We start from the raw sequence: 26319 nt of genomic DNA, 5'->3' as shown, positions 1-26319 counted from the left end.
GTCAGACGGACCACTGCGCAGATCAGCAGGCAAGCAGTATGCGATCACTGGAACACGCCGTAGACACAAACGCCTCTGGAAATCTGTTCGTCTCGAAGGCTGACAAAGACTCAGTTAGCAGGCTTGAAGGAGTGAAGAGATACTCTTGGCTCCAAAGCAGAAACAAAATGCGATGTTGCCAGCATACGTCCTTAGCCACGAGGTGGGGCGAAATTACGCATGCAAATTCCGCATGCCCATGGCATTGGCACTGCCATTGGGCGCTGTTAAATACCTCGAAGGTGATTGGCTTCTAGGCGAAACCCCAATTCGTTAGTCACTAACGTACGTCGTAGTGACTGAACGAAAGGGAACTCATGTTAGCAGACGTGTCGTGCACTGAAAATTTCCATAACTGTTTAGTCTCTTATGTTCCAACTGGAGTCGGACAATGATGGAGAGACTCAAGATTAAGTGACAATATGTTGAATGCAACAAGACTTTTCTGAATGGGTAGTTGATGAATTTATGTAGCTGATGTGGGCTGCATCCGAAAACCTAGGCAGCTGACTCATTGCCTCACTGCCTTATCAGACAATGGCTTGTAAGGCAGCGTTTGTGCATAAAGGCACCCCACGAAATTTCAGGACAGACTTCTTAGGCAGTGTAACCGTTTAAAGTTAGTTCTCCCAAAAATGAAAATTCTGTCATTAATTACTTATCCTCATGTCGTTCAACACCCGTAAGACCTCCGTTCATCTTCAGAACACAAATGAAGATATTTTAGTGGAAATCCGATGGCTCAGAAAGGCCTCCATTGGCAGAATGTACTTTACACTCTCAAGACCCATAAAAGGTACTAAAGACGTCGTTACAAAGTCCATCTCACTACAGTGAATTTTATGAATCGACGAGAATATTTTTTGTGCGCAAAAAAACCCCTAAATAACGACTTATATAGTGATGACCGATTTCAAAACACTGCATCATGAAGCTTCGAAGCGGTACGAAGTCGATTCAGCAGTTTGGATCGTCAAAGTCACATTATTTCAGCAATTTGGTGGTTTGACACACGATCCAAATCATGATTCGACTTATGGGTCTTGAGAGTGTAAAGTACATTGTGCCAATGGAGGCCTTTCTGAGCCATCAGATTTCAACTAAAATATCTTCATTTGGGTTCCGAAGATGTACGCAGGTCTTACGGGTGTCGAACGACACACTGTAAAAAAAGAAAAGTTGACATAACTTAAAATTGTAAGGCAACTTGCTGCACTGCTTTTTTGAGTTTACTCAACTTTTAAACAATGTAGTTCACTTAACTCAATTAACTGAGTAAGGTCACATGTCTCCCAATTTAAGATCTTTTGTTCAGCTGTTAAAGTTTTTATTTTTTTTATGTCACCATCATGGTGATGAGTGTTTTCTTTATTTGGGCACTTTGACAACTTTTTAATGTTTGGCAAGAAAACATAATCAAATGCTGTCAGTTGCTCAATGATAAGAATATAATCATTGTGTTGTGGCTTAATTCACTGATTTTATGACTGAATTTAATATGAGCAATATACTATTAGCTTTTTTTAATTGTGATTCTAGAAAAGATCAAACATGGTTTTAATCAAAATAGTGTACAATCGGTTTTAAATCTTAGTCAACTAAGCACTTTGACCTCCTTTGAGATTTTCTCACACAGACATCAAGAATCAGCCTATGAATCTCAACAATGGTGACATGCTTCATACCGCAATGCATTCTGGGAGCCATGGATGAGTTTTGCATGATGCACCCAGAATGCATTGTTAACTTGTTGCAGCTTGTATGCGTGTTAACTTGCATTTTCAAATCGAATTTACAATTAAAACAAGGTTGGTCCAACAATTGTTGAACCAGTTAAGCCAACTTTTTTGCATTTAATTGTTCAGTTAACTAAAACATTATCATTAGTCAAAATTTTTGTGATTTAGATTTGTGCATGAGGGTAAGTAATTAATGACAGAATTTTCAGTAATGGGTGAACTTACCCTTTAATGATCTACAGAAAAATAGAGAGAGTTTTGGTGAGAACTAAACAAATATTTATACTACATTAGTCATTTCTCGCCAGAAATGACATCAGAAGTAGCAAATGTTTGTAAAAAACGTACATTTACACAAACACTGACCAACAAACGCAACTTTTTCGGACGCCATCTTTTTTTCCAGCTCAACTGTCACAGAATGGAACGCACAGGATTGAGGGATATCAAAGGCAGCGAAGGATACATATTTGCTGCCTTCAAAAATCAATCAGATGAAGGTATCAGTCAGAAGACAGGAAGTGAAGCTAACATTAGATTCGGACGTGCCTTGGTGCCTTCCTGCTTTGAAATGTGTCCTCCGAAGGCACCATTTTCCAAGTTTCGGACGCAGCCGTGGAGTTAACTATCTTCAAGTCATTGATTAGCATATTCTGTCCTGATGATCTATAAATCGCTCGTGTGGGATCGCTCGCTTCTGTAAAATGCCTACAGAGCCAGAGAGTATATGCTGCATGAAGATAGAACAGGTATAGTTTAGTTTAATTACGGTTACAACTTGTAGTCATCTTGCTTTTATGACATGCTATTGCATTTGTGTTATGTACTTTATTGCAATAAACGTGAAAAGACGGTTGCGTCAGCTTGAGCAGACTCCCAAATGTGCTCTACTACAACAACTCTTCCTCTTCTCAACATGGCCTTTGTTGTGTGTTCCTGGGGGCAGCATTTATGTCAATTTTAGGGTTCGTGATGTCACCATCCCGGGAAGAAGCTTGTTGTAGTCCCTACCAGCCGTTTGTTGTAGTCATTAGAAAATTATTTATGTAAAAGTAAATATCTCCCTTTGCATTGAACTTTGAGCAATATAACTTTGCAGATTTTTAAGTGAAATCATAATCAACCACCCTTTAACATATTTCTGATGGTGTTTCTTTTTGATTAGAAAAATATCAGGAAGAATCAATGTTACTTTAATATTAAAAATATTTTTCAACCTATTAAAATGGCTTTGGCCTTGAGAAATTTGACTGTATTCACTGTTATTTATGGGTGTTGTATACTTTGGATTCATGGCATTTCCATTTAAACGTTACAATCAGTGAATCAGACACACCCAGCATCCGTTTATAAATACAAAAGGTTGACCTTTTCATGTTTAGTTTGCAGAGGAGAAAGTGTAACAGGAAACTAGTGGTTGAAGTGACCATTAGACCTTTGTGTCAAGCCTTCCCTCCCCCACAGTGACCGGCTGCTGCCTAACCCCGCCTCCCTCTAAGCTGGATCAGGAGTTCCATTGAAGGAGACGCTGAACACTGCCACTGCTCTCCTGCTGCATTACCCAGCATCCCTCATCAACAGGTAGTCCACAGCAGGACATACATAAGAGGACAACAACACAGTTTAGTGACTGTTGAAGAGTGTACTTTATCCTCTGATTTCATTTACACCTGTCAATCACCTGACTCCAGATCAGCTCTTGAACCTGGACGTGTGGACATACATAACATCTGGCGACAGAAGGACGAGCAGATAGAAGTGCAAAGATAGAAGAAGAGAGAGGTGAATAGCAAGGCAAACTCTTGAGTCACTGTGAGGTGAGTAAGTGTTCAGACTCTGGGCTTAGCCGTCCAGCACCTCATGCTCTTTTAAGGCTTTACGGAAAGCTACTTACTGCTGACTGTTTTCTGCTCTGCCGCTCTCTGTACCAGGCCTCAGCAGGAACCATTTACACCTTCCTATAGAGTAGATATTAACATAAGATATCCAATAAAAATATTGAAACATCTTTAAAATTAGCTGAATTTACTGGAGAAGCCAAATTGTGTGAGAAAATTAGACTTGAATTAAGTAAATTTTTACTACCCATTGGCAAATAGATTTTCTTTTTTTTAATCACAAATAATATTTAGCAAGGTTTATGTTTAAAGCAAGAATAGACAGCCTGTAAGGTAAGAAAAATTAAAAATAATTTAAGATGTAATATATATAAAGACAAAAAAATAACCATTAAGTATTAGATATTAGTATTAGGTAACATTTTATTTTACAATGTCATTGTTACACCTAGTACTGGAGTAACTATAAATTATGCATAATTACATGCAACTATACCTAACCCTATAATAAGTACATGACTTTAATGCATATTACTCAGTACTTAAATGTATAATTACACTGTAACGAAATGTATACTATCATCATGGTAACACTTTACAATAAGGTTTTATTTGTTAACATTAGGTAATCAGTTAAGATGAACCAGACCAAAAAATATTACAAAAGCATGTATTAATGTCAGTTTATGTTCATTTCAATATTTACTAATACATCAAATGTTGTATCTGTTAATATTAGTAAATGACCCTGAACTAACAATGAACAGTTGTATTTGTATTAATTTGTTTTAACAAATATTAATAAGTACTGGAACGAATGTATTGCTCATTGCTAGTTAACGCATTAACTAACCTGATGGAACTTTGGTGTAAAGTGTTACCATTATCATTTATTTACACTTCTATCTTTTTTTATTTTATTTTATTTAATATTTTTTATTTACATTTACAATATATTTTAATATTAATTTATACCTACCACATTTTCTAGGCTTTTTAATTTATTTGAATTTTTTTTTTTTTTTTTTTTACTGTGTTTTATTGACATCCTCGTGTTGTTGTGTGGATGGCAAGAAACGTCTTCTACAGAGAACTGAATTGCTTTGACATGCTGCTGAGCTGACAGACACAGAGGAAGTGACTGTGTTAATCTGCCTCTGGCACTCAGTGACGTGCTGGATAAAGCAGTTAAGAGTTTAGAGGGGCACGAGATTTAAGACCTTTAGTGAGTCTTGGCCCAGGGCAAATGACTGGTTATGAAAGCCAAATAAACGTCTGACCTATAAGTCTAGAAAAACATGAGCAATATTAAGAGAACAGGTTCATTATTTATTCAACACAAAATAAGATATTTTGAAGAATGTGGGTCACCGAACAGTTGATGGACCCCATTGACTTCCATTAAAATACTATGGAAGTCAATGGGGCCCATCAACTGTTTGGTTTAGAATAACTTGAGGACGAGTAAATAATGACAAAATGTTCAATTTTGGGTGAACTATCCCTTTAAGTTATGTGTCTCTGCCATTTATCCAACCCCATACATTGTGAGATTAGACATGGTAAGGCCAGAAAAGCCAAATAGTTTACATTTCAATCTATAATCTCTTTAAATGTGCTTGAACAATATAGCATGATTTTTTTCCCCCTCCAAACTGCTGTAGAAATGCTACTATTCCCTATGTTTTCAGCTCAGTTTTTACAATAAAATAAGTTTACAATTAGCATCTTGGCAGTCTAGTTTCAAAGTAGCTTCTCCGATGTTCAAATGTACATGTATAGTTTTGTGAATAGAGTGAATGGTGTATTTTTGTAGGCCTAATTAGCATCACCCAAACCAAAAGTTTATGATTCTTACACTAAAACTAAAAAAGGCTAAATGTAGGCTATAAATTAACAGTTGCGTGACTTCAACATCACCATCACTTAGCTTCCAACAACTCTTTCTATCTTGATTTAAAAACAAAAATAATTGAAAGTTTGAATTAGAATTAAGTGATCAGTTGACTTAACTTAGAAAAGTGAGGAAACCCGTTGCTTCATGCGTAATTGAAAAAAACCCATGGGTTGATTTTCTTCCTGTGGGTTAAATGTTTCACATATTGCATAAACTGCATTTGATTGAAAGCTGTTTTACTCATTTTATATTCCTCAATTGTTAAAAACTGCTAGATGATTGTGAGGGAGTTGAACTGCCTTTGAGATCAAGTGAGCTCCTTTATGAATACATTACAATGCGTATTATGATTGTAACACAGTTCATTGTTATGGGAAGAAGGAGGAACTGGCGAACATTTAAAGACTTTAATAAATAAATTAACAAAATTAAAGTAAAAGATGCAGCCCCTCACGGACGACTGCCGCGAGCACACACATAACAAAACATAAACACAACAACGTAAAGTCCAGGCCTGGATAAAAAAAATAATAATAATAAAATAAGGCTTTTACTTATTTTATATGCAAAGTTGTATATAAATATTATATCAAAACAATGGCATTAAGTGACTAATAACCTATTATTGTGCAAGTCAAACTAATAAAATAACAACAAAAGATAAGAAATTAGTAAAATGATTTTAAAAAAATAATAATTTTTTAAGTAGGCCTACCAGCAATATAATAGGCCTATAAAATGTCTTTCCAGACACTCTAACAGCTGAGATAAAGATTCATAAATTAAAATTAATGGAGTCAAATGTAAAATAAAACCATTAAAGTTTCTCACTGTCTTCATTTTTGATGAAGATAATGTGCTATATTATAGCAAGTCTGTAATCCTTTTGATTTTATATGCAAACCAAAAAACTACATAATACCACAAAAAGACAGTGACCTTAAGCGTGTAATTGTTCGGGCGGTTCGCACCGCGCCGCGCCATATACAGATATGTGACCATAGCGGAGTGCGCGGGCGGCGGCTCTTATTAGGTGTCCTATCGGGGCACAGGACCCCATCTCATCGACTCTCATGGCTATACAGTGCACTAACCAGTGCAAGTGCAATTTCCCTGACCTCCCTCTCCTTTTCATGACTTTACTGGTACTGGTAACTTCAATTGTTTTTCGGAGCAGCCTCAACTCTGATACACTATATATAACCATGTGACTTAACCATTTTTAGGGAGGGGGGAGAGGAAATTTGGAAAACTTTTTTAACTAGACTAAAGTGCGTGTTTTTGTGGTTTTCATTAAACTCTCAGGAATACAAATGTATATACTATATTGATTCATAAGAGTAGGGGAATATATAGAATAACTACTGGATTTAGTGGGCCCCCTGGGCAGTGGGGGCCCCATATAATTGTCACCACCTTTCACCCCACTAGCGACTTGCGCACCGGTCTCGCTCTCTCCTCCCACGTCTCTCGCTCGCCAACCTCGCCACAATGATTACTAGTACTAGATAGGGATTTTAAAGTTGAAATTCAGTTTAATGCAAACACTGTAAAAAATTATTTTCATGATTTTTTATTACAAACTTAGATAATTAATGTGGTTTAGATAACATAATATTTTAGGTTCCTGTTTATTAAACCAATCTCCTTCATTGCATTAATACAACCAGGTAGCTTACTTTTTAAAGTTAAACCAACAATTAGTTTTGTACAGTGTAACAATGACTGTAAAATATGTATTGGAATGGCATATTCACATATTTTTGGGATAAGAATATATGGGCTATTTTTGATTGGCCATTGGGCTATTTTTGTTTTGCAGACCTGGTAACCCATGCTGTAGTCCCATTTATCCACTTGTTAACAACCGCCTTTTTAAAAGACAAGTTATAAATTCGAAATACCTTCACAAATCTTTCTTCAAATTATCCTTTTTGCATCTTAATTTCGCGGACATCCCTGAGAGCAGCTCTGTGTTTGACCATGTGACACACTAACATACTGTCAGTCTGTGCTGAAGGCCTAACGCGACCCAGAGCAGGTGATGTGAGGGCCCTTTCGTTTGATCTTTGTCTCTTAGTGTTTACTGAGTTTGCAAAACTCAAATGAACAAAAGCCTAGTTGATCTACAGATCTATACCAATGACTTAATTTAGGCATTGTACCACTTTTCTGCACTCTGCATCAAATTCTTTAAAACAAATTTGGTCTTTATATTGTGCTTAATCTGTGATTAACATCCATACTAATCTTCTTATCGACTATGCCATGAGGTGGCCCATGAGGTAACACATGCCTCAGTCTTACTCCCCAAACTACGTTCTCACATTTAACATGACCTTATGAAACTCAAAAATAGATCTGTGAGTCAGCCAGGTATTTTCATGATGCCTGCTCATGATGCAGGTGAGGATGGAATTGGTTATGCAGTGTTGAAAAAGAAACACAAAAAAAAAACCGACAAGGAAATGATTCAGCTGGAATATACAAACGACAGTGTAAGCTCCTAAAGACTCCCTCTCCTTCACCTGACCTATGGACCGCATGGGTGCTGCTCCGTTTAACCCTATGGAGTCTGGAGCATTGGATCTGTTATTTTATTATTTAATATTTAATCTGACATATTGATGAGTCCACTCAGCACAATAAAAAGAGCACTTTGAAAATCTGGAAAATCGCATTTATCGCAAGTCAATTAATTGATTTGTTTTATAATTATTATCTCTTCTGGAACAAATTTGACATACAATGCATATATTTGTTCTTACATTAATTACAGACCCACATAGTTCCATAAACAAGGATAATTAGCAGATCAAATAACACAAAAACCAAACAAACATGTTTAACAAACAAGGAAAAAGAAAAAAAACATTACATTTATTATTAAAATTATTTATTTTCTAAAAAAAGGGGGAAAAGCAATTTAAAATAAAATAAATAATAATATAAAAAATACAATAGTAAAAAGCAATCCGTTCATTTTAGAGGAATGTTGGGTTCAGCTTAAATCAACAGGATTTGTGGCATAATGTTGATTACAACAAAAATATTTTCTTTAAATAAAGCAAAGATCACGGTTACCAATTTGATTACATAAAATATTCTGTTAAAGCTTGTCTGTTATTAGAGCTGTAAAGATGTTTGAATAATTTTTACTGTCATTTTAGGGGTCATGGCAACAAAGTTGTGAAATTTGATAACTTTACAGAGAAAAGGTAAGGAAGCCATTTCTCACACTAAAATCATCATATTGTTTATGCCGTATTGTTATACTATTGAAACTGTGAGTGTTTTTGGCCCCATTCACTTCCATTGTAAGTGTCTCACTATCTTATTCTTTTAAAAGAAAGGGAGGTACAAGTGGAAGTTAATTTTGCGATCAACATTATGCCACATAAACTGTAAACTGAGTTTAAGTCACTGAACCTGATATTCCTTGATCCAAGTTATTTCCTTCGTTGATCATAAGAGGGCTTGGAAATCAATAGGGTATATGAACCCTTTGCCTCTCACGTTCAATCTATTCGCTTGTCATTGTAAGTGACTAATTCCAGACCACAACTCTTCTAGCCTTTAAACCACTGTGGGAAGCTCATCGTGAGTGTCACGCACTACTCTTCATGCTGGCTGTAATGACATGTAAGGACTTGAGGATGCTCATCCTGAGTAAAACTATTGTTGGATCTGCTTCCACAGCTGTGTAATTATCCTCAGTAACACGGGGTGTAAATAGATACATCAAGAATGTTTGGCTTCAGTTCAGGCAGTTGCTTCAAGTAACTACAAGCAGTATTTTAATCAAAAGGCAATCTGTGTGATATTCTGTAGTACTGATAATGGCTTTCTAATGATAATGATCACGGTGTGGACAGTCTCAGTCTTGTCTTTAAAAATGTAACCTTGACTAAAGTTTCTTCTCAGGATGAGATGCCATAATCAGAGATCAACTTGATTATTTTCTCTGTTGTTGTTTATTTTTAATAAATTATTTATTCAGCATGGATGCTCTAAATTGATCAAAAGTGACAGTAAAGACATTTACATTGTTACAAAAAAAAGTCTATATCAAATAAATGCTGTTATTTTGAAAGTTCTATTGAGCCAAAAATCTTGAAACAATGTATAATGGTTTCCACAAAAGCTGCACAAATTTCTGAAGGATCATGTGACACTGAAGACTGGAGTCATGGCAGCAATTCAGCTTTGCCATCACAGGAATAAAGTACTTATATATATATATATATAAAGTTATATTAAATTCATTTGACCCTTATGTGCTGTATGTTTGGTCTAGTCTGTCTGGGGCAGTGTCTACTTTGTAGTTTGAGCCACATTGTTAATAGAATTAGCTTTTCTGTGCTCTTTAAAGTTAGAGATGTTTTTGGTCTTTAATATTCTTGGGATCAGTATATCCTTACTAGTAAAGCTATTTTGTAAAAATGTTCCTCCATTGTAATTTTAAATATGCCCCAACAGGGTCATTTTAAAATGTATGATGCAGTGTGAAACTGTGATCAGATTCTTGCTTTTATTAAAAAAGGCCGTAGTATCTTTTTTTTATAATTATTTGCAAAGTCCTTGGGTGTGAATCATGTTTTTGTCTTTTTAATCATTTCATGCTGTACAGCAGTATCTTTGCTTTTGATACAACTTCAGATTTTATTTTAACGTTCGCTTATTCTCTTTATTTTTATCCTGTATAGGTCCCTCACATGGTGACTTCTAATGTCAAAACTCTAAACCAGAAACATGGTCATTCTGCAACAGGTAAGACTTGTTCTTATGCGCTTGCTCAATGTTAAACTTCTTTTTTTGGCAGCTAGGACATCATACTTTATTAACACACCTGGATAAATTGAACTAAATCCAGTTTTCCACTCCAGTAATCATTTTTTAAATGATGCTGCGTTAAATCATGTTCCAGTTGTAGTGCAATGGCCACCTTGCATTCTCAATGAGTCTTATTGCAACACAAGACCCTCCCACTGTGGAACTGTAGTTGAATCACTGTGCTGGACCTGTTGGGACTACCATTGATTACATTAACAGTATAACAGCCGCCAGCCGGCAGATGGCTGAGGTTAAAGGGATAGTTCACCCAAAAATTTAAATTCTGTCATTAATTACTCACCCTCATGTCATTCCAAACCCATAAGACCTTCGTTCATCTTCGGAACACAGATTAAGATATTTTTGATGAAATCCGAGAGCTCTCGGGCCTGTCCAGAGACGGCTATTTAATTAACACTTTCAAGGTCCAGAAAGGTAGTAAAAACATTGTTAAAATAGTCCATGTGACTCCAGTGGTTATTTTTTACATTTTATTATATTTTTGCAATAATGTTTGTAGTCTGTTTTTGCAATTATTTATTATAAATTTTTAAATAACTTATGGTATTTGGTATTGATTGTTTAAAGATTAGATTTTTTGATTGGTTGTCCCATAGGGGGACTATGTCTGGTTGGACCTCAGAACAGGCCATGAGTTTGACGTCCCGATTGGCGCTGTGGTCAAACTCTGTGATTCGGGTCAAATCCAGGTCTTGGATGATGAAGGAAAGGTGGGTCTTTCAGTGTGTACCACTCATAATAACGACCAACTTGTGAGAGAAGAGCAGTCAGTGAACTATAAAAGCACATTCTCCACCAATCAGAATGGAGGTTTAATAGTCTTTTCCCCCATTCAGGAGCATCGGATCTCTCTTCAGAATGCTACAAATATCAAGCCCATGCACCCAACCTCCATTCATGGAGTGGAGGACATGATCCGACTCGGGGACCTGAATGAAGCTGGTATCCTCAGAAATCTCCTGATCCGTTACAACGACAGGGTCATATATGTAAGTGTGACCTTTGACATTTCTCTGGTCTTTGATGTTCATTTTATTGCATGTGGAATCTAATAAGGCTGCATGGGAAACTTCACGATTGGGCTCAAATTACAATTACAATATGAAAAACTTTAAACATCAACCGTTACATCATTTAGACCAGTCATTCCCAAACTGTGGTCCGTGGACCACTAGTGGTCCGTGAGGGTACTGCAGGTGGTCCGTGGAAAGGCAAAATAAAATAAAATAAAATTATATTTTTTTACCTTAATTTTACCAGGAAATTCCCATTAAAAAATAAAAAGTAAAAAGAATATGTAGGCCTATATTGATATAACATTTGTATTTAATTGTCAAGTTATTGTGCGATTACTAAAATAGGCTAGTGGCGCTCTGCCGTGACGTTCAAGTTCAGTGCTGTTATGGATCGGTGGATAGCAACAGGTTCTTTGAAGAGAAAAAAGAGACAGAGGCAGAAGTTACAAAAAATTAAGAGATTGACAGTGAGTCGGATGCATCTATGAGCCAGAATAAATAAATTAAATATGTAGCAGCCGTTGTGTGCAGTAAACTTTCTTTTAACAAGCCTGTTGTACTGATTTGATGACTAGTTATAGTTTTAGTGCTAGTAAGCCTATTTAGAGGTGCGGAATAATTCAGGTAGGACTGTGTGTAGACATATTTTATTATGTGTGTTATGAGGTGGTCCGCAAAATTTTTTGATTACAAATAGTGGTCCACACACACAAAAAGTTTGAAAACCCCTGATTTAGACCACACAAACTATTACATAATTAGCCTGACGTCGTCATACTCAATTCTAGTCAGAATATGAGTCTGATACTGCTCCATTGGGCTGTGATTATGGGGCCGAACCAGGAAAGACTAGCCTAGAAATCTAGACGCACCCTAGCGGCAGAAAATGTATTTTGCCGCGAGTGTAGTCTAGCAACTCTCGGTAGACCTGAGAGCTGGAAAAACCAAACTCTGGTCAGGCCAATCACAGCGTGTGTAGAGTCGGTGGGCGGGCTTAACATAATGACGGCACGTCACGGCAGAGTTGCGGAGGTTCGGCGTGCTACTTGTAAACAAAGAAGCTGAGGAACAGCTGTCTTTTGAATCGGCTTTGGCCGCGACTCTGGAAGACTTGGAGTTAAGCTTTTCTTTGAGAAAAGAACAAAGAACGGCACTGAAGTCATTCTTAAGAAAAGAAGATATGTTCGAAGTTTTGTCTACCGGATACGGCGAAAGTCTATCAACTAACGTTAGCTCGGCTTCACCTTCTTCTTTGCTCCGGTTGGTTGTGGCGCTCACGGCGCTATCCAATTGGTTGCAGAGTGAATTTGAAAGACAACCGTTTATCCTGCCCGTCGGATTGAGCTGTTCCCAGACCCAACATCTTGATGTGGGTCTGGCTTGTCAGGCTAAGGAAAGACATCAATTGGATAGACCTACAACCAATCAGAGCAACGGAGCGACGCATAGTTGTCAACAGAACTCAACTGCACACACACTGGAAGAAGTAGAAGAAGAAGATGAGTGTAAACGATCTTTGCCGGTGTTGTAAAAATAATTTAAGGATACACAGATCACTTACCAACACGATCATCATTTTTGAGAGAAATAGTAAAGGTGAATGCATATACGAACATGTTCTCCGTCTAGGATTCGAACGAATTCAACCCAAACGCTCTTTGGTGACGTGAATGCTTACATTACTGTTTATCATCTGTCCATCATCGTATAAAGCCCGCCCTGACAATTTGATTGGTCCGAACATCTCCTGTTCGGGCATAGTTGCTCCACAACGGATCAAGTCCAGACTGAACTACTTCCCGACCTCAAATGTTGTGGGCGGGACTAAATTCGGCTGGCATCCTGGCTATTGCATAATGTTAACCAATACCCAAATTCATATTTTGGTCTTATTTGATCAAAGTCCGTGTTGTTCTCACTATATATCCTCTTTCAGTCAGAAATACATCGGATTATAGTAAAATGAGTTGAAAAACTTTTGATTGCAAGTGACTCTTTTTTAACAACACTGGCTTGTTGCTGCTTAGCATGAAATACATTTTTAATGATTTTATGCTTCAAAGCTTGTTCACTTCGAAAAATAGATCAATGTGTCGTTAGAACATTGGCATTGATTTATGACTGAACAATGTATGGAGACCAAAACATTTTACCTTCGTTGTAGCGTTTGCTGCTTATGAATTCTGGGTGTGTTTTTTCATTCTGTAAAACAATTGAGTGAAAAGAATGAATGATTTGTTTTGGTCAAGCTTTTTTTTGCTTGTTTTTGTTTCAGGTTTCGGATCAAATTGGTTTTGTGAAATGTGACCTTTTCATTTTGTTTCTTCATTGAATACCCTTTAGCCGTTCTCACCACTAGAATGCTTAATGGAAGGCATTGTAACTTTGTCATAGTTTAAAATTGATGCTTGAATCAGTTCAATCATTGGACACAGGCCTTGCGTAGAACTCATTTGTATGGAAATGTGTTTAGTGCACTTAGCTGATCAGATGTATTTACTTTCTGCTTATCTAGAAGGTCAATCTCCAATTTTCTTGTTACTTGCTCTTTCTTGATGGTATAAAAGTGCATTGGCATTAGCACGGAAAGTATTTTAACATAAAATAGTTATACAATCTTACCCTGAAACTTTCTATATTCAATAGTTCACAACCAAAAAAATGATTTGTGGGTCAGTGAGGGAAGTCAATTGTGACTTCAAAGCACTGACTCATGAGTGAGTTTAAGACTGATTTGTGAATCTTTTTTTCTGAACAGACTCATAAGAGTAATTTGTTAATGAATCAGACATTATGGCTCACACTGTGTCCGTTGTTAAGTGCAGGAAATCAAAAGGTTTTCCCGACTATCACCAAAAACTTGATTTTAAATCATTGTTGCCAGTCAGGTCAAGCCATTTGAAGTCCTGTTCATACTATATAACTGCTTTTCCACCATCAGGCCGAATGGTTCTAAGAATGGTAAAGAACTGTTATATTTCCACTCGAGCTTGGTTTGGCACGGCATCATTATAAACTGTTCTCGGCCTGGAATTGAATCAGCGTGGTTGGCTTAAAAATCGAGTGTAGTCGCCACTCAAGATTAGCCACTTGTCTGTTGCCTGCCAACCAATTTCTCTGTAACTGGCTAAGCGTGCTATTTGAGCAAAGTAACACAAGTTGATAATAGAAATATCTATTCATCCTCCATAACGTGGTCTCTGTAAACTCTTGTGTTACAAAGCCAACAACTGACACATTTGTATTACATTCCAAAGTGCTCTGTTTTCAGCACCACATTGGAAAATTAAACCATATCCGTACCGGCTGGACCTGATCACCACGGAATGCAACGGTTAAGCAACGAGAGCGGTTTGGCCCGACAGTGTAAAAGTGACTTATGTGTTCACAATAATGTATTTCAGACGTACACAGGATCAATCCTGATAGCAGTGAATCCATACCAGCTCCTGCCCATCTACACGCCTGATCACATTCGCCTTTATACAAACAAAAAGTTAAGAGAGATGCCACCACACATCTTTGGCATTGCAGACAACTGCTACTTCAGTATGCAACGGAACAACAAGGACCAGTGCTGCATCATCAGGTAAATCACAGCTTGTAACGGTTTAAGATAAGTTTGGATTGTTTTTGTTTTATTTTTACCACAATATAATTCACTGGTTAGTGCACATGACCCTGTTGACCATGTTGCGTGTTCAGTGGTGAGTCTGGAGCTGGGAAGACGGAGAGCACCAAGCTCATCTTGCAGTTCCTGGCAGCTATCAGTGGCCAACACTCCTGGATTGAGCAGCAGGTTCTGGAGGCCAACCCTATTTTAGAAGGTCAGGAAGATCATCTCTAAACCTAATGACATAAACCCTACCCGTCTTGACACTGATCCAGTTATTGCCAGCACTTGTTAAACACAGTATACTGTGAAAGCAGGATGGTGCACCTATCAGAATAAAATAATATAAAGAACTGAGAATAAATAAATCAAGTGCTGTAAGTTTAGTTTTTAATTAAATAATATTCATTAATATATTTTTCTGTAGTTATAAATAAAAAAAACATGTTATCATTCATACGTTATATGTGATATGTCCATAAGCATTGCATTATATTAATAATTGATGATTTTTTTTTTGAGGGGGGGGGGGGGGTATATAAGATGTATATATTTATATTTCTTCATTATATTTAACATTTCTATGAAGAGTATATATATATATACACTATATGGACAAAAGTTTTGGGACATGCCTCTTAACCCTTTGACTGTCACCCCCCTTTTTGAGAATACACATGAAAATGCACTATCCAAACTTAAAGGGCTGTAATTCAAGAATGCTTTGGAATATAGACCAAAGTTTGGTCTAGTTTTAAAGACGACATTCTGCAGATTATTGCTGAAGTGAAAGCAATTCAAAATATGAAAGTATGAAATAGTTATGGAAGTTTAAATTTACTGTAAATGAAAAATACTGTACTAAATATTTTTTATTTCATATAAAATATATATTTTACAAAAAAGAATTTACTCTAAAATTACTATAAAATCAAAGCCATATGTCTAACCAATTTGTGTTCCAAATTTGAAGTTGATATCACAAAAATTGAAGTCCCCATGAGATTTTGTTTAGGGTGCTGTACCAAAAATAGCCACCGGGTGTCATTCAAATTCCATTTATTGTTGTTTTGATGCATTTTCCTGTAAATTTCTGTCCAAATATTACTTCCATCACAAAACAGTCACCAAATATGGACCCTTGAGACTCAGACCTTTCCGACAATATGCGTTTTGTCAAGATTGGAAAAGATTTTGAATATAAAGTAGTTAAAATAATTGTTGTAATATGAAACATGACAGCGCCCACTAGGGGAGGAGCCCACTAGAATAATTTAGAGTAACGTTTCCATGGCAACACAATGTCCGATTTCAAAACGGTTTTCACAGGATGAATTTTGAGTTTGTAAGCTTTCAAATGATACCTAATTTGTGATAATTACTTAAATATATGATATGAAAAAAGGCGATCAAAAAAAAGAGCACCAGGCGTCCCACCTGTGGGACCGTGACAGTTAAGAGGTTAAAGGGATAGTTCACCCAAAAATTTAAATTCTGTCATCATTTACTCACCCTCAAGTTGTTCCAAACCTGTATGAGTTTCTTTGTTCTGCTGAACACAAAAGAAGATATTTGCAAGAATGTTTGTAACCAAGCAGATAGAGCAACCATTGACTACCGTTGTATTTTTTCTCTACTATGGTAGTCAATGGTTGCTCTATCTGCTTCTGCTGTGTTCATGAGTTTTTAAAAAAAAATTACGGCCATATGAAATGTATATATTAATTTATTAAAATGTTAACAGGGCCCTGTGAAATGTAATTTTTTTATGTTTTAATACACATTTATTATCAAAAAAAGGTGCTAATGAAATTAAGCCATAAACTTTAATCAATTTATCTTTTAAAATGTAATTGAAAAAGATAAGCAATTCCTTTTATTCTTGGCAAAGTGCTGCACAACAGAGGTTTACTGTTAAAATTAAAACATGGAAGAATTTTTTTTGATTATTTCTTAAAAAAATAAAGTTTGAATAATTTTTATATTACTACTACTATTATTATTACAGTGAGAAGTACGTTTGACTGTACAATAATAATATATTTCTGTTATAATTTATTCCTTCTACCGAACTTTTATTTTGACGAGTTCTCGTGACTCCTGTTTCGAGTTTCTTTGTTAAAGACAGTATTGAACTTAATTTAGAGAAATTACTTGGTATTCTGAAAGTCAGGGAATAAAAATTCATGATTATTCAAAATATTTTGCAGCATTGAATTTCTTTTCATTTCAGGTAGTTCCTTGTCCTGTCGTTCTCATTTAAATTTCAGTTCAGCTTTGTGTGAATTCAAAATTGTACTCAACCCTGTATGAAAGACGTCAGGGCTTTGTAACACCAAATGCTTTGCTGTTTGCTATGGAGTTGAGATTTATTTGAAGTTTCCTCTGTTCCCACAGCATTCGGTAATGCCAAGACCATACGCAATGACAACTCCAGCCGATTTGGGAAATACATTGACATTCACTTCAACAAACGGGGAGCTATCGAGGGGGCAAAGGTCGAGCAGTACCTGCTGGAGAAATCAAGAGTTTGCAGACAGGTGAGAGATTGAGGATGTCCAGAATGTGTCTCACTGCGGGTCTCTTTATCAGGCAATTGATTATGGTGATGTCGGTGATGAGATTACATTTAATTGTCTTTGTAGGCAGCCGATGAGAGGAACTACCATATATTCTACTGTATGCTTGCAGGCATGAGCCCTGATCAGAAGACTAAATTAGGGCTGGGCCTGGCCAAAGACTACATTTATCTCACTATGGTGAGGGCCTGTTTTTTTTATCTGCACAGACTAATACACTTTTACACAATTTCTTGTATATTATGAAAGCACTTGAATAGACCCTTTCCGTTAAAGGAATAGTGCACCCAAAAATGAAAATTCTCATGCAGTTCTGGATCTGTTTTACTTTTTTTTTATTTTGTGGAACACAAAATGTGCAGTTTTTTGTTTTGTTTGTTAGTTTTTTCTTTGAAGAATATTCTGGCTGCTCTGTTGCGTTTAATGAAAGTGAATGGAGACTAGGTCTTCCAAGAAGTCATATCGACTACTTTTATGATAGTTTTATTGTGTTTTTTGTATGTTTTTTTTTTTTTAAGTAACCAGTCCTCATTCAGTTCCGTTAAATGGAAACAAGCAGCAAGGACATTCTTTAGAATTTCTCCTTTTGTGTTCCACTGAAGAAATAAATTCATACCGATTTGAGGAACACCATGAGGAAGAGTACATGATGAATGATCATTTTTGGTACTATTCCTCAATATATGAGCCAAAACATTATGAGCAGTCAAAGGTGAAGCAAATGGCATATTGAGGTCCAGGTAGAATAGATGCGATTGTCAAAACTGAACCTTGGAGCAGGTTGCCTTGTCCGAAGCGTCCCATTTTCTTTAACATCACGTGGATGAAGGGCCTTGTACGTGTGCACCATTTACCTGGGGAAGTGATGGCACCTGTCTGGCCATTCATGTCGACATAAATTTGACATGTACTCCCCTTCATGACAGTGGTGTTTTTTGGTGGAAGTGACCTCTTTCAGCAGGATGTTGCACCCTGCCACACTGCACACATTTTTCAGGAATATTTTGTGGAACATGATGAAGACTTCAAGGTGTTTCCCTGGCCTCCAAATTCCCCAGATCTCAATCTGATGCATCTTTGGGATGTGCTGGCCCAACAAGTTTGATCCATGGCGGCTCCACCTTGCAACCTACAGGACTTGAAGGATGTGCTGCTAATGTTTTGGTGTTAGATACCACAGGACACCTTCAGGAGTCCAAGCCTCGCTGGGTCAGCGCTGCCAAACGGGTGGAGAAAAAACAGCATATTAAGCATAATGTTTTGGCTCATCAGTTGTATGTATACAGTATATACCTTGCTCACTAATATCTGTTTAATGGTGTATTTAAAGAGAGTGTGTGTAAAAGGCTGCGTGTTCGTATCTGCTGTGTTCTTCTCTCTTGGCCTGTCATTCAGGGAAACTGTACGGTCTGTGAGGGGAGGGATGATTTGAAGGAGTACTCAAGCATTCTGTCAGCCATGAAGGTCCTGATGTTTACTGACACCGAAAACTGGGAGATCTCCAAACTGCTGGCTGCCATCCTGCATATGGGCAACATGCGCTTTGAAGGTAGAAATTGTTATTAATAATAATTGTCAGCCACACAAGTCACGACAGAGTAGCTAAATAGCATGTTCCTTTTGTGTTGCCCCAACAGCTCGAACGCTAAAGAACTTGGATACCTGTGTAGTGGTTCGCTCACCTGACCTGGCCAAAGCAGCCACTCTGTTAGAGGTGAGGTACATGTGAACGCATGAGAGAGCTTTAACCCTTAAATGCATGAATGTTTCGCCAATCATTATTACATATTCGGGTCTTTACCGACCCGTATCACTATCTAACACGGATGGATCTCTACCCGTCGCAATAATATAAAACTATTCTGATATTAGAGTAACAATTACAGAAGAATAAAATAAAGCATATTTTATTACCTTTTTTAGCTTGGAAGGGGTCGGTTTGAGCAAATGTTTTATACCATCATCCCTGTTCTTGTCATAGCTCATTTCCTAGTACATTCAGCATCTGGCTCATAATCGCGATCTCAAACATATTCTCAAAACTATAATTTTTTTCTTGGTATATTGTTGAATACTACGAAGGTTGATGTCTAACTTTAAAAAATGAATGAGGAGGAGGGTAGTGAATGATGTCCCAGGTCACTAAAGACCTGAGGTATGCATTTAAGGGTAAAAGTGAACATTACAACTTTTTTCTGTAATATGATATTTGTCTAAGTGAAACATATGGAAGCTCATTTCCACCTCAAAGTGAAAAAAATAAAAAAGATAATGGCAACTTTATTTCTCGTAATTGTGACTTTACATTTCTCAATCCAACTCGTTTTGGAGTATTGCGACTTTATATCAATTTGACTTTATATCTAATAACTGCAATGTTATTTCTCACAATGTGACCTTATTTCGCATTTGCAACTTTTTCCTCTCACAGGGTATCTTTAAGTCTCACAGTATGACTATTTCTTATTATAAATTTAATTTGGCTTTGATAACAAGATATTCAAAGCTGAGACTTTTTGATTTGAAATTAATTGAATGGTGAAAAGTGAGCCTCCAATAGAAGAATGGAGCCAGACCAGAATGCTTAAATAGCTTTTTGACTTGTTTAACATTAATAGACCACACAGCGTCAGAAGAAATGGACAGCCGTTGCAGAGAAATATTTAGCACTGATGAGCTGTGCAGAATAAAGAATGTCTTTTAAGTAAAAGGTCTAAGAACTCTTATGTCCTTGCTTTGCACTTACTCTGTAAACGTCGTTTAGCTTTGGTTTAATCCCATTTTTGCATCAGTGTATTGCAGTCTTGAAGCTGCTGTTCCTTGAAGGGGTTTGTTTCTGCTGTCTTGTTGAGATTCATCTCTCTCATTAGCTCTTTGGTACCGTGTTATCCGCGCAGTTGAGGGAGGGGAGTTTGAGATAAATGCAGTCATTAGTGAGCATCAGACTTTCATTCTAATGTTATTATCGTAGACACTGGCACAGCGTGACGAGTCTGGTCAGACTTCCTGGTGGCAGCACTCCGCTGGCAGTCTTTACGATTTCTACGTCTGTCTCTGTTTCCACTGTCCAAAATCTCAGTTCTGTTTTCAGTTTGATTTAAATGGCTGTGGCAGTGCTGAATTTCAAAAGCATTTTCTTTGTTTGCGTCTGCCCCCTGGTGGGCAGGATTCTCTAGGTTTGAGAATCAAATACTCTCTTTAATGCATCATATTTAAATTACACTTGGTCTCTTCAACTAAAAATATAATTTTGCTTAATAATAGTTCTGTAGAGTAACATATTCAACTTAATATTATTATGAATAAATTCATTAATCAGACCTTCGGTATTAATATTCAATACTATATTATGTGGGCTCAAACAGAGTTAGAATAACAATAGCAATATAATATGAATAATTATGTATTAAATAGACACTTGTGCTAAATTTACAAGGTTTATTTCGGCACAGTAATTAATTACAATGAACTGAATACAACATCGGGTATGTTTTTTTCTATTTTGGGACAAACAACTTTCATATGTGTATTTAGCCTATATTTTATTATTTTTCGAACATTACATATTTTTACATTGTATCACAATAATAAATCCTCCAATACAGGTGGACCCTCAGGATGTCATGATATGTCTGACCACACGTACACTGATCACCAGGGGCGAGAGTGTGTCCACTCCTCTCAGTGTGGACCAGGGGCTGGACGTCCGTAATGCCTTTGTCAAGGTGAGGTGGTTCACAATCCATAAATGGTCCAGTTTTGATTCTCAATTTGTCACAGAATTCGTCAATATCCACTAAGTGGGCTATTTTTGTCTCCATCAGGGAATCTATGGGAGATTGTTTGTGTGGATAGTGGAAAAAATCAATGCCGCCATCTTTAGGGTTCCTTCCACAGAAAGCAAGACTATCCGTAGGTCTATAGGCCTGCTTGACATTTTCGGCTTTGAGAATTTCACTATTAACAGGCGAGTATAAGTAAATAGAAAACTTTAGACCATTTTTATTTCCGCATTTTCTGGACAAACTGGTGCTAATCTTGTTCATTCCTGCTGTAGTTTTGAGCAACTCTGCATCAACTTTGCAAACGAGAACCTGCAGCAGTTCTTCGTTCGCCACGTTTTCAAACTCGAACAGGAGGAGTACAACCTGGAGGATATCAACTGGCTCCACATCGAATTCACAGACAACCAGGATGCTTTGGACATGATTGCCATGAAGCCTATGAATATCATTTCCCTTATTGATGAGGAGAGCAAGTTCCCAAAGGTAAAGTTTGAGTTTTGTTGCAGTGCTGTATGTTTGGATTATAAATTGGATTATAATGTCCGTAGAGCAGCGCAGAACATTGCTGGTTCAGTGCTGAGCATCTATCTTTATTTTGCATATTTTTTATATGCATTATTACATATATGTATATATATATGTATTAGTCATCAGTTGAATTGAAGATGTCCATGACTTGCTGTTGTGTTGTGTTTCTTAGGGAACAGATGCTACCATGCTGAACAAGCTAAACTCCCAGCACAAACTTAATACCAACTACATCCCCCCTAAGCACAGTCACGAGACCCAGTTTGGCATTCAGCACTTTGCTGGAGTGGTGCACTATGAAACTAAAGGTACTGAATTATACAGTTTCCAATCTCTTAAACACTTAAACACAGATATGAGTCTAGCTTCCAACTGAGACTATATTTCATTTCATTCTTTATTTCAGACTATTAGGTCCATATCACGCTAATAAAAAAAATGTCAACAATAATATACATTTACATACAACAAACAATATTAAAGACAAACAAACTTGCATTCCAGTGCTTCCAGAACCAGGAGGAATAACTTGTATCAGTTAATGTTGGATCGTTTATGACCATTATGATTGTATTTCGTGAGTCACTTAATCGACACATAAAATTATACATATAATTCCTTAACACAGCATGCAAAGTAGGAACATCACTGAAAACAAACACTTGGCTTGCACTTGTCCACCTTGGGAGCTTAAGCAAAATCCTTAATGCATCATTAAATGCTACCTGAAGCTTTTTCATTTTAGCTTTACTATATCTACACCACAAATCCGTGTATAAAATTAAGTACGGTACGCTCTAAAGAGTGCTTTTTTAACATCATCTGTGCACATATGAAATTTACGAGCCAACACATTTGCCTGCCCACACAATTTACAGCATTGGCGGTGCTCATCATCATTTAAATAATTTCTAATAATGTTACCCAATTATTTTATTTTATTCACCACATTTAATACTTAGTCACCTAAATAAAATGAGGGGAAATTTTGCTTCAGATCCTCTTTAGTTTTAACAATCACAATGACACTCTTTTTAGTATTAAATTTAATATCATACTGCACACCAGCTTGAACATATACGAAGCAACTACGTCCCCTTGGAATTATAAGGTTCTATCTGACATTTTTGTCAAAATTGAGTTATTCACATATTCTTATTCTGTTACAACTTCTTTACATTATGTGATGTTGTTTTTTAAGTTTTTAAGCTTTTTGGAACTTTTTATTTAGAAAATAAAAAGGTTCTTTCTACACAGTCAAATGGAATGCAAAAAACTTTAAAGCTCAATATCTCCAAACCAGTCGGAATGCAGATAGAATCTTATAATTCCAAGGTAGCAACTATTGTAATCCAGCGCTATAAGGGGACAGAATAACAAGATCATCAGCATACATCAAATGGTTAATAAGACAATCACTTATTACACATCCGGTTTTACATTCATTTAACTCAATAGAAAGATCATCCATCTACAAATTAAAAAGAAGAGGTGACAATATTCCACCATTTGTCATAATATAAATGTATAATTAATTATTTTAAAACGTATGTATAATTTATAATTGCCTCTTCTCTAACTGTCGTAGACTTCTTTCAGCACTGTTTTACTGGTTTGAATGTCAAGATTTTTGTATGGATATCTTACTTTTAAATAATTTGTAGTACATGTATAGCCTTGCAAACATTTGTCTCAAATAATTGTTTTCAGTATCTGTAATGTACACTTTAATTTACACCAGTTTTAATTATTAATTTGTATTATATTTTAATTATAATATATGTATATATTTTATTCTTTTTTTATTTTATTTTCAATGTTATTTTGATTTTACTTACTGTTGTAATGGCTGAATGTTTGTCTTCGTCATTTTGTGTGCAAAATATATCAAAACAACAATTTTTTTTTTTAAATAAATAAAAAAATGTATGTATAATTATAAATATAATATAGAAATATATTTTAAAATACATTAAATTATGTAATATATGTAAGGGATAATCCATGGATAGCTGTGCATTAAACGATTTTAATGCACAACGTGGAGGTAAAGATCTGCCCGACACGAAGCAAAAGAAATCGTTTAATGCCCAGCTAGCCGTGGATTATCCCACTTATACCATGGTAATTTTCCAACATTGACATCTTAAAGCTGTTATTGATGTTTGCAGCGCAATATTTGACCGGAAGGGTAAAATTGATAGTTATTTTCAGTCAGTTACGGCTCGTTAGATCTAGCATTCTGTCCGCTTTGAATCAGACACAAAGGTAGTGCGTAAAATTACATTTATTTGAATGAAGGAATTATTATAGCATTGTATTTTAATTTATTGTCGAGAGAGAGATTTGTACCTGCGTCTGTGCAGCGTCTCTCTCTATTAACAACAAATATGTGCATTTATTACTTCAAAATAGCGATTTTATTAATATAAAACGGTGATTTAACTGACTTGGAACTACCTGTGCAGTAAACGGTTTTATTGCACACCTTGCAGCCAATCAAAATAGAGTATTCAGACAGACCACGGTATAAATAATATTATTAAATAATATAATTCTTTGCTTATTTGAGTTAACATGATCCCCTCTTGGTTCATTGTTCAGGTTTCCTGGAGAAAAACCGAGACAGCCTTCACAGTGACATCATCCAGCTTGTGCACTCATCCAAAAACAAGTTCATCAAGCAGATCTTCCAAGCTGATGTTGCTATGGTGATGCCCTTTTCCAATACTGAATCCATATTTGCTCAGAATTAAAATGCTCACGACATGCCTGCCAGCGAGGCCGCACACATCTCTGAGGGCCAAATGCTGCCCATGCAGGTTTATGTGAGGGGTTGCATATTAAAAGCAAAGGCATGTGTTAGAATAATTACACTTGGGGGGGTGGACGAAAGAAGTGACTCCTACAAATGAGTGAACTTTAGACTGAAGCTTTAACGTGACTCTATGTGACAGTGTCAGCACAGTCTGACTAACCCTGTTGCTGTAACTCACTCTCTCTGTGGTGATGTCAGCCCTAATCTCTCCTGGCTGATTCTCAGCAGACTTGGCTAACAGCAGTCTCTCTCTTTCTCTGCTATCCTCCATCTGTCTCTCAATCGTTTACCTTATTTTTTGCCTCAGTTTCTATGTGGCTATTTGGAGCCCACTGCATCCCTTCAAAAGGTAATTAATGGCGTGGTTTGTGTCCCTCTCATACTCCTATTGAACTACGTTTTCTCAATAGTCCCTTGTTAAACTCATTCCTGTGTTTTTTTTCTCATTTGGAAATGGTTTCTGTTAAAGTAGTTGGTAAGGGCGCGCTGACAGAATAATTTTATAGCAGTGGCATTATTCTCCAGATGAATTGAGTAAAAAAGCCAGTCATCACAGAGAGATTCTGTTTCAAGTTAGATGCTGCTTGTTCTCTCAGTGGTGTTTTTCAGCATTTCAGGGTGTTTTTTTTTTTTTTTTTGCAAGAGAAAAATTCCATTTACTCATTTTCCTGGCGCTGTATGAAGATTGAAAAAGAGGGAAACTAGTACTAGATTACTTTTTCTCTTCACAATGCCTTCTTAAAGCATTTGCATAACAGCAAGAGAAGGGGTAGATAGAGGATACAAGCAACCAATGAAGATCCAGAAGAAGCGTGATAAGCGAGGGAGAAAGTATGAAAGAATGACATTTATAAGAGGCAGGAAAGAAAGAAGAAATGATTGGACCAAAAAAGGGCCACACAGAAAGGTGAATTGGTGTCTTTGTGATGTGCATAGTGTGGGTATTTGTTGTAGCTTTTTGTGTGATGTGCGTTTGTGAAGTGTGTATCCGTGCGTATGTGGCAGTAAAGGTCCTCTTAATTTTCTGTGAAGTCAATGGGAGAATTTCTGTGTTTTCAGGGAATGGAGACAAGGAAGCGCTCCCCGACTCTAAGCAGTCAGTTTAAGCGCTCACTCGAGCTTCTTATGAGGACGCTGAGCGTGTGTCAGCCTTTCTTTGTACGCTGTATCAAACCCAATGAGCTCAAAAAGCCCATGGTGAGTAGATTCATATTTTTGTGAGTTTGAATGCAGACTTTAAAAACAGGGCTCAAGAAAAATTATGAATGAAGACGTAAACTTACTCAGAACAGTACTAAATAAAAAAATAACATGCATTTTGTTTGATCCCTCTTGGTGTGGTAAAATTATTCACATTCTTAAAGATTCTGCAAGGGGTGTGTAAACTTTTGAGCAAGACTGTATATTCTTGTTTTAAGCATAAAGCTAGTTCGATTTTGTTAGGTTTATTACAAAAACTGTTATATATGTTAAAGGGTTAGTTCACCCAAAAATGAAAATGTTGTTCGACACCCGTAAGACCTCCGTTCATCTTCGGAACACAAATGAAGATATTTTAGTTGAAATCCGATGGCTCAGAAAGGCCTCCATTGGCACACTCTCAAGACCCATAA

General features: G+C 36.6%; 1 protein-coding gene across 1 annotated transcript in view; it reads left to right on the top strand.

Annotated features, from left to right (window-relative positions):
* Positions 1 to 3325: 3325 nt before the first annotated feature.
* Positions 3326 to 26319, top strand: part of myo7ab (myosin VIIAb) — a 42951-nt gene continuing 19957 nt past the window's right edge. The window contains exons 1-16 of the mRNA XM_079834634.1: positions 3326 to 3595; positions 10220 to 10283; positions 10964 to 11077; positions 11204 to 11356; positions 14788 to 14972; positions 15089 to 15210; positions 17394 to 17536; positions 17642 to 17755; positions 18971 to 19124; positions 19213 to 19289; positions 21181 to 21300; positions 21400 to 21542; positions 21633 to 21843; positions 22061 to 22196; positions 24493 to 24599; positions 25766 to 25903. Coding sequence (XP_079690760.1) covers positions 10266 to 10283; positions 10964 to 11077; positions 11204 to 11356; positions 14788 to 14972; positions 15089 to 15210; positions 17394 to 17536; positions 17642 to 17755; positions 18971 to 19124; positions 19213 to 19289; positions 21181 to 21300; positions 21400 to 21542; positions 21633 to 21843; positions 22061 to 22196; positions 24493 to 24599; positions 25766 to 25903 — 1935 coding nt within the window. The 5' untranslated portion in view covers positions 3326 to 3595; positions 10220 to 10265. The remainder of the gene's footprint in view (positions 3596 to 10219; positions 10284 to 10963; positions 11078 to 11203; positions 11357 to 14787; positions 14973 to 15088; positions 15211 to 17393; positions 17537 to 17641; positions 17756 to 18970; positions 19125 to 19212; positions 19290 to 21180; positions 21301 to 21399; positions 21543 to 21632; positions 21844 to 22060; positions 22197 to 24492; positions 24600 to 25765; positions 25904 to 26319) is intronic.

Source organism: Gobio gobio (assembly GCF_949357685.1).
Source record: "Gobio gobio genome assembly, chromosome: 14".
Classification (NCBI taxonomy): Eukaryota; Metazoa; Chordata; class Actinopteri; order Cypriniformes; family Gobionidae; genus Gobio; species Gobio gobio.
This window is presented reverse-complemented; position numbering and strand designations above follow the sequence as displayed.